The 15715-nt window shown below is 46.8% G+C and overlaps 1 protein-coding gene across 2 annotated transcripts in view; it reads right to left on the bottom strand.

Annotated features, from left to right (window-relative positions):
• Positions 1–491: 491 nt before the first annotated feature.
• trappc14 (trafficking protein particle complex subunit 14) overlaps positions 492–15715 on the bottom strand; it is a 33976-nt gene continuing 18752 nt past the window's right edge. The window contains exons 6-13 of one of the 2 annotated variants that reach the window (XM_072461770.1): positions 12927–13047; positions 10068–10215; positions 9780–9862; positions 9312–9463; positions 9016–9152; positions 7282–7360; positions 5103–5217; positions 492–760 (exon numbers count right to left, since the gene is read on the bottom strand). In XM_072461770.1, coding sequence (XP_072317871.1) covers positions 601–760; positions 5103–5217; positions 7282–7360; positions 9016–9152; positions 9312–9463; positions 9780–9862; positions 10068–10215; positions 12927–13047 — 995 coding nt within the window. In that variant the 3' untranslated portion in view covers positions 492–600. The remainder of the gene's footprint in view (positions 761–5102; positions 5218–7281; positions 7361–9015; positions 9153–9311; positions 9464–9779; positions 9863–10067; positions 10216–12926; positions 13048–15715) is intronic. The other variant, XR_011929111.1, reaches the window with a different exon arrangement.

Here is a 15715-nt window from a genome sequence, read left to right on the forward strand (position 1 = left end):
TAAGGCTTTTCACATTCAGAGCGTCACAAACTCAGGGAAATGTTTGAGACAAGAAATAAATAAAAGTAATAAATAAATAAAAATAACGGAATATTCAAGTGAAGCGCCCCATCACCAGAGGCTTGTGGGTTCAGACCCCAAGCTGCAATTTCTCACCTTTTTAATTTCCTTCAAGTCGTTTTCATCAGTTAAATAGTGAAATATTTAAAAAGTAAAATATTTAAATAGTGAAATATTCCTCGCACTTTGGAAAGTCAAAGGTTTGACTCTCACTTTGAGGAATATTATTACACTTGTGTCTTTTTATCACATACTTTTTTTCTTTCTTTTTTAAAATTTTGAAACTGAGAAAAACTCAAGAGTTCAACGTTTTTCTCGTATTTAAATTAAACATTTACATTCAAAACTTTTCCTACATTTTACGTTTCAGGCCAAAACCAACAAACCCCAGGAATGCAATATCTCCTCCTCCTCCTTTCCTCCTTGTTTCCTCTCCTCTCTCCTCGTTTCCTCTCTCCTCGTTTCCTCTCCTCTCTGCTCGTTTCCTCTCCTCGTCTCCTCTCTCCTCGTTTCCTCTCCTCTCTCCTCGTTTCCTCTCCTCTAGGCGGCGGCCGCGTCCAGCACCAGCACTTTACACTCCCTCTTTGCGATCTTGTCGAGGGAAAGGACGGTGCGTTCAGGCGGCGGCAGATAAAGCGAGCGCCCGACGGGAGAACCCACCGGAGGAGTGATGGCCCGACGCTCCATGGCACTGCCCGTCCTGACCACACAGAGAGGGTCATTTACCTCATGCTGTGTCATTACCTCATGCTGTGTCATTACCTCATGACGTGTCATTACCTCATGACGTGTAATTACCTCATGACGTGTCATTACCTCATGATGTGTCATTACCTCATGATGTGTCATTACCTCATGACGTGTCATTACCTCATGATGTGTCATTACCTCATGCTGTGTCATTACCTCATGATGTGTCATTACCTCATGACGTGTAATTACCTGATGATGTGTCATTACCTCATGATGTGTCATTACCTCATGATGTGTCATTACCTCATGATGTGTCATTACCTCATGATGTGTCATTACCTCATGCTGTGTCATTACCTCATGCTGTGTCATTACCTCATGATGTGTCATTACCTCATGACGTGTCATTACCTCATGATGTGTCATTACCTCATGATGTGTCATTACCTCATGACGTGTCATTACCTCATGATGTGTCATTACCTCATGACGTGTCATTACCTCATGATGTGTCATTACCTCATGCTGTGTCATTACCTCATGCTGTGTCATTACCTCATGCTGTGTCATTACCTCATGACGTGTCATTACCTCATGACGTGTCATTACCTCATGATGTGTCATTACCTCATGATGTGTCATTACCTCATGACGTGTCATTACCTCATGATGTGTCATTACCTCATGCTGTGTCATTACCTCATGCTGTGTCATTACCTCATGATGTGTCATTACCTCATGACGTGTCATTACCTCATGACGTGTCTTTACCTCATGATGAGTCATTACCTCATGCTGTGTCATTACCTCATGCTGAGTCATTACCTCATGATGTGTCATTACCTCATGATGTGTCATTACCTCATGATGAGTCATTACCTCATGATGTGTCATTACCTCATGATGTGTCATTACCTCATGATGAGTCATTACCTCATGATGTGTCATTACCTCATGATGTGTCATTACCTCATGCTGTGTCTTTACCTCATGCTGTGTTTTTACCTCATGATGAGTCATTACCTCATGCTGTGTCATTACCTCATGCTGTGTTTTTACCTCATGCTGTGTCATTACCTCATGATGACTCATTACCTCATGATGTGTCATTACCTCATGATGTGTCACTACCTCATGTTGTGTCATTACCTCATGATGAGTCATTACCTCATGATGTGTCATTACCTCATGCTGAGTCATTACCTCATGATGTGTCATTACCTCATGATGTGTCATTACCTCATGCTGTGTTTTACCTCATGATGAGTCATTACCTCATGCTGTGTCATTACCTCATGATGTGTCATTACCTCATGATGAGTCATTACCTCATGATGTGTCATTAACTTATGCTGTGTCATTACCTCATGCTGTGTCATAAAATCATGCTGTGTCATTACCTCATGATGAGTCATTACCTCATAATGTGTCATTACCTCATGCTGTGTCATTACCTCATGCTGTGTCATTACCTCATGATGTGTCATTACCTCATGTGTCATTACCTCATGATGTGTCATTACCTCATGCTGTGTCATTACCTCATGATGTGTCATTACCTCATGCTGTGTCATTGCCTCATGATGTGTCATTACCTCATGCTGTGTCATTACCTCATGATGTGTCATTACCTCATGTGTCATTACCTCATGATGTGTCATTACCTCATGCTGTGTCATTACCTCATGCTGTGTCATTACCTCATGTGTCATTACCTCATGATGTGTCATTACCTCATGTGTCATTACCTCATGATGTGTCATTACCTCATGCTGTGTCATTACCTCATGATGTGTCATTACCTCATGCTGTGTCATTGCCTCATGATGTGTCATTACCTCATGCTGTGTCATTACCTCATGATGTGTCATTACCTCATGTGTCATTACCTCATGATGTGTCATTACCTCATGCTGTGTCATTACCTCATGCTGTGTCATTACCTCATGATGTGTCATTACCTCATGATGTGTCATTACCTCATGCTGTGTCATTACCTCATGATGTGTCATTACCTCATGATGTGTCATTACCTCATGATGTGTCATTACCTCATGCTGTGTCATTGCCTCATAATAATAATAATAATAATAACTTTTATTTATATAGCCCTTTTCAGTGACCCAAAGACGCTGAACATAATAAAAAAGGGGGGGGTATTTACAGACAGGGGGGACAACACGTACAGAACACATTAATATACAGATACAATGAACAAGACAGAAGAAGTAGAGAGAAAAAGATGGGGATGTAACAGGGGGTAGAAGAGGAGGCAATGGGGTAGAGGAGGCTAGGGGTAGGGGAGGTCATAGGCTTGGGTGAAGAGGTGTGTTTTTAGGCGGGATTTGAATGTTGTGAGTGAGGGAGAGTGGCGGACAGGTCGGGGGAGGGAGTTCCAGAGTCGGGGTGCTGTTCGGGAGAATGCTCTGTCGCCAAAAGTTCTGTGTCATTACCTCATGATGTGTCATTACCTCATGATGTGTCATCACCTCATAATGTGTCATTACCTCATGCTGTGTCATTACCTCATGCTGTGTCATTACCTCATAATGTGTCATTACCTCATGCTGTGTCATTACCTCATGCTGTGTCATTACCTCATGATGTGGGAGCGTGAGGGCTGCTGGCTCATGATGTGTCATTACCTCATTATGTGTCATTACCTCATAATGTGTCATTACCTCATGATGTGTCATTACCTCATGATGTGTCATTACCTCATGCTGTGTCATTACCTCATGCTGTGTCATTACCTCATGATGTGTCATTACCTCATGCTTTGTCATTACCTCATGATGTGTAATTACCTCATGATGTGTCATTACCTCATGATGTGTTATTACCTCATGATGTGTCATTACCTCATGCTGTGTCATTACCTCATGCTGTGTCATTACCTCATGATGCGTCGTTACCTCATGATGTGTCATTACCTCATGATGTGTCATTACCTCATGCTGTGTCATTACCTCAATATGTGGGAGCGTGAGGGCTGCTGGTTCATGATGTGTCATTACCTCATGATGTGCCATTACCTCATGCTGTGTCATTACCTCAATATGTGGGAGCGTGAGGGCTGCTGGTTCATGATGTGTCATTACCTCATGATGTGTCATTACCTCATAATGTGATTACCTCATAATGTGTCATTACCTCATGATGTGTCATTACCTCATAATGTGATTACCTCATAATGTGTCATTACCTAATGATGTGTCATTACCTCATGATGTGTCATTACCTCATAATGTGATTACCTCATAATGTGTCATTACCTCATGATGTGTCATTACCTCATGATGTGTCATTACCTCATGATGTGTCATTACCTCATGATGTGGGAGCGTGAGGGCTGCTGGCTCATGATGTGTCATTACCTCATGATGTGTCATCACCTCATAATGTGTCATTACCTCATGCTGTGTCATTACCTCATGATGTGTCATTACCTCATGATGTGGGAGCGTGAGGGCTGCTGGCTCATGATGTGTCATTACCTCATGATGTGTCATCACCTCATAATGTGTCATTACCTCATGATGTGTCATTACCTCATGATGTGTCATTACCTCATAATGTGTCATTACCTCATGCTGTGTCATTACCTCATGATGTGTCATTACCTCATGATGTGTCATTACCTCATGATGTGTCATTACCTCATAATGTGTCATTACCTCATGATGTGTCATTACCTCATGCTGTGTCATTACCTCATGATGTGGGAGCGTGAGGGCTGCTGGCTCATGATGTGTCATCACCTCATGTGTCATTACCTCATGCTGTGTAATTACCTCATGCTGTGTCATTACCTCATGTGTCATTACCTCATGATGTGTCATTACCTCATGATGTGTCATTACCTCATGATGTGTCATTACCTCATGATGTGTCATTACCTCATGCTGTGTCATTACCTCATGATGCGTCATTACCTCATGATGTGTCATTACCTCATGCTGTGTCATTACCTCATGATGCGTCATTACCTCATGATGTGTAATTACCTCATGCTGCGTCATTACCTCATGATGCGTCATTACCTCATGCTGTGTCATTACCTCATGCTGTGTCATTACCTCATGATGTGTCATTACCTCATGATGTGTCATTACCTCATGCTGTGTCATTACCTCATGATGCGTCATTACCTCATGATGTGTCATTACCTCATGCTGTGTCATTACCTCATGATGCGTCATTACCTCATGATGTGTCATTACCTCATGCTGTGTCATTACCTCATGCTGTGTCATTACCTCATGATGTGTCATTACCTCATGCTGTGTCATTACCTCATGATGCGTCATTACCTCATGATGTGTCATTACCTCATGATGAGTCATTACCTCATGATGTGGGAGCGTGAGGGCTGCTGGTGGGAGAAGGACTGGGATCGTCCTAAACTGTTCTGGTGTCGGTCCAGTAAGTCTCTCACAGCCGGACTTGATGGACTGTTTTTACCTGAAACACGTGAGATTCAGTCAATCTATACATCTATACTACACTTTACGTCATCTATACTACACTTTACGTCATCTATACTACACTTTACTCCATCTATACTACACTTTACGTCATCTATACATCTATACTACAATTTACATCATCTATACTACACTTTACGTCATCTATACTACACTTTACAACATCTATACATCTATACTACACTTTACGTCATCTATACTACACTTTACGTCATCTATACTACACTTTACTCCATCTATACTACACTTTACGTCATCTATACTACACTTTACTCCATCTATACTACACTTTACGTCATCTATACATCTATACTACAATTTACATCATCTATACTACACTTTACGTCATCTATACTACACTTTACAACATCTATACATCTATACTACACTTTACGTCATCTATACTACACTTTACGACATCTATACATCTATACTACACTTTACGTCATCTATACATCTATACTACAATTTACGTCATCTATACTACACTTTACGTCATCTATACATCTATACTACAATTTACGTCATCTATACTACACTTTACGTCATCTATACATCTATACTACACTTTACGTCATCTATACTACACTTTACGTCATCTATACATCTATACTACAATTTACGTCATCTATACATCTATACTACACTTTACGTCATCTATACTACACTTTACGTCATCTATACTACACTTTACGACATCTATACTACACTTTACGACATCTATACTACACTTTACGTCATCTATACTACACTTTACGACATCTATACTACACTTTACGACATCTATACATCTATACTACAATTTACGTCATCTATACTACACTTTACGTCATCTATACATCTATACTACACTTTACGACATGTATACATCTATACTACACTTTACGTCATCTATACTACACTTTACAACATCTATACATCTATACTACACTTTACGACGCTTCACACCAACACGAGGACACGCCCACATGTGTCACAGCGCCCTCTGGAGGACACGCCAACAGGTGTCACAGCGCCCCCTGGAGGACACGCCCACATGTGTCACAGCGCCCTCTGGAGGACACGCCCACATGTGTCACAGCGCCCTCTGGAGGACACGCCCACAGGTGTCACAGCGCCCCCTGGAGGACACGCCCACATGTGTCACAGCGCCCCCTGGAGGACACGTCCACATGTGTCACAGCGCCCCCTGGAGGACACGCCCACATGTGTCACAGCGCCCTCTGGAGGACACGCCCACATGTGTCACAGCGCCCTCTGGAGGACACGCCCACATGTGTCACAGCGCCCTCTGGAGGACGCACGTTATTGGGGCTTTAAGTCCCAAGGTAAACAGGTCGTAGGTGACGGGTCAGAAGCCCCTTCATGACGAGCACAAGAACAGGGCCAGTTACGTCGCCTGGATCGGCGTCACCGGGGCCCCATCCTGGAGCCAGGCCTGGGGTGGGTGCTCGATGGCGAGCGCCTGGTGGCCGGGTCTTACCCCACGGGGCCCGGCCGGGCACAGCCTGAAAGAGCGACGTGGGGCCCCCCTCCCGTGGGCCCACCACCCGCAGGAGGAACCATGAGGTTCCTGGGGGGCAGTCGATGGCAGGGGCCTCGAGGACCAGATCTCCAGACACAGAGACTAACTCTGGGGACATGGAACGTCCCCTCGCTGGGGGGAGGAGCCTGAGCTTGTGCGGGAGGTGGAGCCTCACCTCCGGTCTGACCCGAGCTGTGGTCAGTTATTGGACTTCAGTGCCACGGACTGTCCAGAACAAACACCATGTTCAAGCACAAGGTCCATCAGGTCACATGGCTCCAGGACACAGGAGGCCAATGATCATCTGACCTCTGACCTCCGGCCACAGAGCTGAAGAGCACCACCTGGTGGTGAGTTTGATCCACTGGTGGAGGAGGAAGCCGGACAGACAGGTGACAGGTGCAGACAGGTGAGAGGAGCAGACAGGTGAGAGGTGCAGACAGGGGAGAGGAGCAGACAGGTGAGAGGTGCAGACAGGGGAGAGGAGCAGACAGGTGCAGACAGGTGCGTCCTTACGGGAGAGCGGCCGTGCGTCTGGAGGAGCGTTGGACACTGAGGCGGTGAACTGCAGCTTCAACTTCATGTGTTGACTCAACTACACAAACAAACAAACAAACAAACAAACAAACACAAAGTCAGACATAAACACAGTAAACTTTCTAAACCAGTGATTTTTATGTAAATACCATAAAGTTTAGTTTTTAAATGTAACAAAGCTTAAATACTACAAAGAATTTGACCAGAGGCACTGCAAAAGTACTGCTAAAGTACTGCAGAAGTACTGCTAAAGTACTGCAGAAGTACTGCTAAAGTACTGCAAAAGTACTACAAAAGTACTGCTAAAGTACTGCAGAAGTACTGCTAAAGTACTGCAAAAGTACTACAAAAGTACGGCTAAAGTACTGCAGAAGTACTGCAAAAGGACTGCAAAAGGACTGCAGAAGTACTGCTAAGGTACAGCAAAAGTACTGCAAAAGGACTGCTAAAGTACTGCAGAAGTACTGCTAAAGTACTGCAAAAGTACTACAAAAGTACTGCTAAAGTACTGCAGAAGTACTGCTAAAGTACTGCAAAAGTACTACAAAAGTACTGCTAAAGTACTGCAAAAGGACTGCAAAAGGACTGCAAAAGGACTGCAGAAGTACTGCTAAGGTACAGCAAAAGTACTGCAAAAGGACTGCTAAAGTACTGCAGAAGTACTGCAAAAGGACTGCTAAAGTACTGCAGAAGTACTTTAAAAGTACTGCAGAAGTACTGCAAAAGGACTGCTTAAGTACTGCAGAAGTACTGCAAAAGTACTACAAAAGTACTGCTAAAGTACTGCAGAAGTACTGCAAAAGTACGGCTAAAGTACTGCAGAAGTACTGCAAAAGGACTGCAAAAGGACTGCAAAAGGACTGCAAAAGTACTGCAAAAGTACGGCTAAAGTACTGCAGAAGTATTGCAAAAGGACTGCAGAAGTACTGCAAAAGGACTGCAAAAGGACTGCAAAAGGACTGCAAAAGGACTGCAGAAGTACTGCAAAAGGACTGCAAAAGGACTGCAAAAGTACGGCTAAAGTACTGCAGAAGTACTGCAAAAGGACTGCAGAAGTACTGCAAAAGGACTGCAAAAGGACTGCAAAAGGACTGCAGAAGTACTGCTAAGGTACAGCAAAAGTACTGCAAAAGTACTGCAAAAGGACTGCTAAAGTACTGCAACAGTACTGCAGAAGTACTGCAGAAGTACTGCAGAAGTACTGCAAAAGTACTGCAAAAGTACTGCAAAGGTACTGCAAAGGTACTGCAAAAGGACTGCTAAAGTACTGCAGAAGTACTTTTAAAGTACTGCAGAAGTACTGCAAAAGGACTGCTAAAGTACCGCAGAAGTACTGCAAAAGGACTGCTAAAGTACTGCAGAAGTACTTTAAAAGTACTGCAGAAGTACTGCAAAAGGACTGCTTAAGTACTGCAGAAGTACTGCAAAAGTACTACAAAAGTACTGCTAAAGTACTGCAGAAGTACTGCAAAAGTACTGCAAAAGTACTGCAAAAGTACTGATATCCTAATATTAACTGACACAAGTATCAATACTGCAGTAAAGTAAACGTATCAGGCGGCAGCAGTTCCCCTGCCGCCCTGACGGTGGCGCTCACTGCAGTTCCCCTGCCGACCTGACGGTGGCGCTCACTGCAGGCTCACTGCAGTTCCCCTGCCGCCCTGGTGGTGGCGCTCACTGCAGTTCCCCTGCCGCCCTGGTGGTGGCGCTCACCTCGTACAGTCCGGGGCGCAGGATCTGAAAGCCCACGCTGAAGGACAGAGTACTTCCTCTTCTGCAGTGCCCGAGGTTAGAGAGCGGGGAGAGACATACGACGGACGAGAGGGAGGAGTCGTCCGAGTGCAGGCGAGCTGAAACACACACACGTTTACCCCCCGACCACAGAGTCCTGAGTTCCACTGCCGGCTCTGACAATGTGCTGAATGTCTTTCCTTCTCTCTCGTTCCCATTTCACACTAAATAATGATGTCACACACGGCTTTACTTGACCCTTGACCCTTGACCCTTACCCTCGGGCGTCCACACCAGCCGCACGGAGAGGAAGTCCTGCAGGTTGTTGAGCAGGACGTATCTGACCCTGAAGTGCTCTTTGACCCTGACGGTGCCCGAGCACGAGGCGGTCATCACGAACCGAGGCAGGTCCAGACGGATGCTGGGTAATCTAGAGAAGAGGGAGGAGTCAGACTAAACCAGGACTAAACCAGGACTAAACCAGGACTAAACCAGGACTAAACCAGGTCTAAACCAGGTCTAAACCAGGACTAAACCAGGACTAAACCAGGACTAAACCAGGTCTAAACCAGGTCTAAACCAGGACTAAACCAGGAGAGTGTATAATGGCTCTACTATTACACACTAGTATATGCACATAAAAATCACCCACACCCCAGACCTCACCTGTAGTGGGTGTGGCTCACCTGTAGTGGGTGTGGCTCACCTGTAGTGGGTGTGGCTCACCTGTAGTGGGTGTGGCTCACCTGTAGTGGGTGTAGATGCAGTTTGTGAAGGGCATTTTGGGCGTGGACCACTGAACCACAGCAACCAGAGGAACCTCCAGACCCTGAGGAGAGAAAACAGGTTTCGACCAGGACCAGGACCAGGACCAGGACCAGGACCAGGACCAGGACCAGGACCAGGACCAGGACCAGGACCAGGACCAGGACCAGGGCCAGGACCAGGACCAGGACCAGGGCCAGGGCCAGGGCCAGGGCCAGGGCCAGGGCCAGGGCCAGGACCAGGACCAGGACCAGGACCAGGGCTCGTACCTCGGTGGACTCTTCCTGGTTGGTGTCGTTCAGGTGCAGCTGAAACAGGAAGTCGTGTTCCTCTAAAGCGCTGAGCATGCTGGGTAATCTCCCTGAGGGCGAGTCAACCCGAGAGAACGAGCCCATGCCGACCTCGCCCGACTGGTGACTGTAAACACAAACAAACAAACAAACACACAAAGAAATGAAGTTATTGTCAAGAAACACGTTCTAGTCGAGGACAAAAGACTTATCGGAGAAAGTAAAGCTAGCTTCCTCCAGTGTTGTCCTCAGGAACGTCTTTGTTTCTTAGCTTAGCTTAGCTTAGCTTAGCTTAGCTTAAGCGAGGAGACTGTTTCTCTTCTGAGACATGGGACTTTCCTCCTGAAGACCTGAAGACTTCAGTCTGGAACTTCCCCATGATGCATCAGTAGAACACAAGTTAAACATGTCACAAGACATTTAAAAGAAGGTGCAGAACATTAACTTCATCATGTGGCTCTGCAGAGTCGGATTGTTCTCCTCAGGGGCCCATGTGCCTCTCCTCAGGGCCCCATGTGCCTCTCCTCAGGGGCCCATGTGCCTCTCCTCAGGGGCCCATGTGCTTCTCCTTAGGGCCCCATGTGCCTCTCCTTAGGGCCCATGTGCCTCTCCTTAGGGCCCCATGTGCTTCTCCTCAGGGCCCCATGTGCCTCTCCTTAGGGCCCATGTGCCTCTCCTTAGGGCCCCATGTGCTTCTCCTCAGGGCCCCATGTGCCTCTCCTCAGGGCCCCATGTGCCTCTCCTTAGGGCCCCATGTGCCTCTCCTTAGGGCCCCATGTGCTTCTCCTCAGGGCCCCATGTGCCTCTCCTCAGGGCCCCATGTGCCTCTCCTTAGGGCCCATGTGCCTCTCCTTAGGGCCCCATGTGCTTCTCCTCAGGGCCCCATGTGCCTCTCCTCAGGGCCCCATGTGCCTCTCCTTAGGGCCCATGTGCCTCTCCTTAGGGCCCCATGTGCTTCTCCTCAGGGCCCCATGTGCCTCTCCTTAGGGCCCATGTGCCTCTCCTTAGGGCCCCATGTGCTTCTCCTCAGGGCCCCATGTGCCTCTCCTTAGGGCCCCATGTGCCTCTCCTTAGGGCCCCATGTGCCTCTCCTTAGGGCCCCATGTGCCTCTCCTTAGGGCCCCATGTGCCTCTCCTTAGGGCCCCATGTGCCTCTCCTTAGGGCCCCATGTGCTTCTCCTCAGGGCCCCATGTGCTTCTCCTTAGGGCCCCATGTGCCTCTCCTCAGGGGCCCATGTGCCTCTCCTTAGGGCCCCATGTGCTTCTCCTCAGGGCCCCATGTGCTTCTCCTTAGGGCCCCATGTGCCTCTCCTTAGGGCCCCATGTGCCTCTCCTTAGGGCCCCATGTGCCTGGAGCCATCCACAGTAACACAGGAAGAACATTCAGACTCCGTCCACATGTCCCCGTGTCCACATGTCCCCGTGTCCACATGTACCCGTGTGAGACAGCAACATGAGCTCTTTAAACACATCTGTCATTATTCATCTCCATCATAAGTGACGGCTGAGGACAGATCCCTTTGTCTCATGAGGACAGATCCCTTTGTCTCATGAGGACAGATCCCTTTGTCTCATGAGGACTCATGAGGACAGATCCCTTTGTCTCATGAGGACAGATCCCTTTGTCTCATGAGGACAGATCCCTTTGTCTCATGAGGACTCATGAAGACAGATCCCTTTGTCTCATGAGGACAGATCCCTTTGTCTCATGAAGACAGATCCCTTTGTCTCATGAGGACAGATCCCTTTGTCTCATGAGGACAGATCCCTTTGTCTCATGAGGACAGATCCCTTTGTCTCATGAGGACAGAGATGTAGAAAAGACACCTCTAAAACCTCAACATCCCACAAACAAACACGAGGCAGTAAAAACTGGACAGGACAGGACTGGGACAGGGACAGGACTGGGACAGGACTGGGACAGGACTGGACAGGACTGGACTGGGACAGGACTGGGACAGGATTGGGACAGGACTGGGACAGGGACAGGACTGGGACAGGACTGGGACAGGACTGGACAGGGACAGGACTGGGACAGGACTGGGACAGGACTGGACAGGACTGGGACAGGGACAGGACTGGACAGGGACAGGACTGGGACAGGACAGGGACAGGACTGGGACAGGACTGGACAGGACAGGGACAGGACTGGGACAGGACAGGACTGGACAGGACAGGACTGGGACAGGACAGGACAGGACTGGGACAGGACTGGGACAGGACAGGGACAGGACTGGGACAGGACAGAACAGGACAGGACTGGGACAGGACTGAACAGGACAGGACTGGGACAGGACAGGGACAGGGCTGGACAGGACAGGACTGGGACAGGACAGGACTGAACAGGACAGGACAGGACAGGACTGGGACAGGACAGGACTGAACAGGACAGGGACAGGGCTGGACAGGACAGGACAGGACTGGGACAGGACAGGACTGAACAGGACTGGGACAGGACAGGACTGAACAGGACAGGACAGGACAGGGACAGGGCTGGACAGGACAGGACTGGGACAGGACAGGACTGAACAGGACAGGACAGGACTGGGACAGGACAGGACTGAACAGGACAGGGACAGGGCTGGACAGGACAGGGACAGGGCTGGACAGGACAGGACTGGGACAGGACAGGACTGAACAGGACAGGACAGGACAGAACTGGGACAGGACTGAACAGGACAGGACAGGACTGGGACAGGACTGGACAGGACAGGGACAGGACTGGGACAGGACAGGACTGGACAGGACAGAACTGGGACAGGACTGAACAGGACAGGACTGAACAGGACAGGACAGGACAGAACAGGGACAGGACTGAACAGGACAGGACAGACGCACCAGACGTTGTCCACGAGCAGGACGGAGCCGTCGGGCATCACAGGTAAATATGAAGCGTTCAAGTTGGGCAGAATCCTCACGTCCCGAATGTTCAGCTCCTCCTGAGAGCACTCGTTCAGCACTGTGAAGGGGATAAAACAGGTCTAAAAGAGGACATAAACCAGGACTAAAGCAGGTCTAAAAGAGGACATAAACCAGCACTAAAGCAGGTCTAAAGCAGGTCTAAAGCAGGTCTAAAAGAGGACATAAACCAGGACTAAAGCAGGTCTAAAAGAGGACATAAACCAGCACTAAAGCAGGTCTAAAGCAGGTCTAAAGCAGGTCTAAAAGAGGACATAAACCAGGACTAAAGCAGGTCTAAAAGAGGACATAAACCAGGACTAAAGCAGGTCTAAAAGAGGACATAAACCAGGACTAAAGCAGGTCTAAAGCAGGTCTAAAAGAGGACATAAACCAGGACTAAAGCAGGTCTAAAAGAGGACATAAACCAGCACTAAACCAGGACTAAAGCAGGTCTAAAGCAGGTCTAAAAGAGGACATAAACCAGGACTAAAGCAGGTCTAAAAGAGGACATAAACCAGGACTAAAGCAGGTCTAAAAGAGGACATAAACCAGGACTAAAGCAGGTCTAAAGCAGGTCTAAAAGAGGACATAAACCAGGACTAAAGCAGGTCTAAAAGAGGACATAAACCAGGACTAAAGCAGGTCTAAAAGAGGACATAAACCAGGACTAAAGCAGGTCTAAAGCAGGTCTAAAGCAGGTCTAAAAGAGGACATAAACCAGGACTAAAGCAGGTCTAAAAGAGGACATAAACCAGGACTAAAGCAGGTCTAAAAGAGGACATAAACCAGGACTAAAGCAGGTCTAAAAGAGGACATAAACCAGGACTAAAGCAGGTCTAAAGCAGGTCTAAAGCAGGTCTAAAAGAGGACATAAACCAGGACTAAAGCAGGTCTAAAAGAGGACATAAACCAGGACTAAAGCAGGTCTAAAGCAGGTCTAAAGCAGGTCTAAAAGAGGACATAAACCAGGACTAAAGCAGGTCTAAAAGAGGACATAAACCAGCACTAAAGCAGGTCTAAAGCAGGTCTAAAGCAGGTCTAAAAGAGGACATAAACCAGGACTAAAGCAGGTCTAAAAGAGGACATAAACCAGGACTAAAGCAGGTCTAAAAGAGGACATAAACCAGGACTAAAGCAGGTCTAAAGCAGGTCTAAAAGAGGACATAAACCAGGACTAAAGCAGGTCTAAAAGAGGACATAAACCAGGACTAAAGCAGGTCTAAAAGAGGACATAAACCAGGACTAAAGCAGGTCTAAAAGAGGACATAAACCAGCACTAAAGCAGGTCTAAAGCAGGTCTAAAGCAGGTCTAAAAGAGGACATAAACCAGGACTAAAGCAGGTCTAAAAGAGGACATAAACCAGGACTAAAGCAGGTCTAAAAGAGGACATAAACCAGGACTAAAGCAGGTCTAAAGCAGGTCTAAAAGAGGACATAAACCAGGACTAAAGCAGGTCTAAAAGAGGACATAAACCAGGACTAAAGCAGGTCTAAAAGAGGACATAAACCAGGACTAAAGCAGGTCTAAAGCAGGTCTAAAGCAGGTCTAAAAGAGGACATAAACCAGGACTAAAGCAGGTCTAAAAGAGGACATAAACCAGGACTAAAGCAGGTCTAAAGCAGGTCTAAAAGAGGACATAAACCAGGACTAAAGCAGGTCTAAAAGAGGACATAAACCAGGACTAAAGCAGGTCTAAAGCAGGTCTAAAGCAGGTCTAAAAGAGGACATAAACCAGGACTAAAGCAGGTCTAAAAGAGGACATAAACCAGGACTAAAGCAGGTCTAAAAGAGGACATAAACCAGGACTAAAGCAGGTCTAAAAGAGGACATAAACCAGGACTAAAGCAGGTCTAAAGCAGGTCTAAAGCAGGTCTAAAAGAGGACATAAACCAGGACTAAAGCAGGTCTAAAAGAGGACATAAACCAGGACTAAAGCAGGTCTAAAAGAGGACATAAACCAGGACTAAAGCAGGTCTAAAGCAGGTCTAAAAGAGGACATAAACCAGGACTAAAGCAGGTCTAAAAGAGGACATAAACCAGGACTAAAGCAGGTCTAAAGCAGGTCTAAAGCAGGTCTAAAAGAGGACATAAACCAGGACTAAAGCAGGTCTAAAAGAGGACATAAACCAGGACTAAAGCAGGTCTAAAGCAGGTCTAAAAGAGGACATAAACCAGGACTAAAGCAGGTCTAAAAGAGGACATAAACCAGCACTAAAGCAGGTCTAAAGCAGGTCTAAAGCAGGTCTAAAAGAGGACATAAACCAGGACTAAAGCAGGTCTAAAAGAGGACATAAACCAGGACTAAAGCAGGTCTAAAAGAGGACATAAACCAGGACTAAAGCAGGTCTAAAGCAGGTCTAAAAGAGGACATAAACCAGGACTAAAGCAGGTCTAAAAGAGGACATAAACCAGGACTAAAGCAGGTCTAAAAGAGGACATAAACCAGGACTAAAGCAGGTCTAAAGCAGGTCTAAAGCAGGTCTAAAAGAGGACATAAACCAGGACTAAAGCAGGTCTAAAAGAGGACATAAACCAGGACTAAAGCAGGTCTAAAAGAGGACATAAACCAGGACTAAAGCAGGTCTAAAGCAGGTCTAAAAGAGGACATAAACCAGGACTAAAGCAGGTCTAAAAGAGGACATAAACCAGGACTAAAGCAGGTCTAAAGCAGGTCTAAAGCAGGTCTAAAAGAGGACATAAACCAGGACTAAAGCAGGTCTAAAAG

The sequence above is a fragment of the Eucyclogobius newberryi genome, unplaced genomic scaffold (genome assembly GCF_026437365.1).
Source record: "Eucyclogobius newberryi isolate DKJ021-1_F unplaced genomic scaffold, fEucNew1.0.hap1 SCAF_31, whole genome shotgun sequence".
Taxonomy (NCBI): domain Eukaryota; kingdom Metazoa; phylum Chordata; class Actinopteri; order Gobiiformes; family Gobiidae; genus Eucyclogobius; species Eucyclogobius newberryi.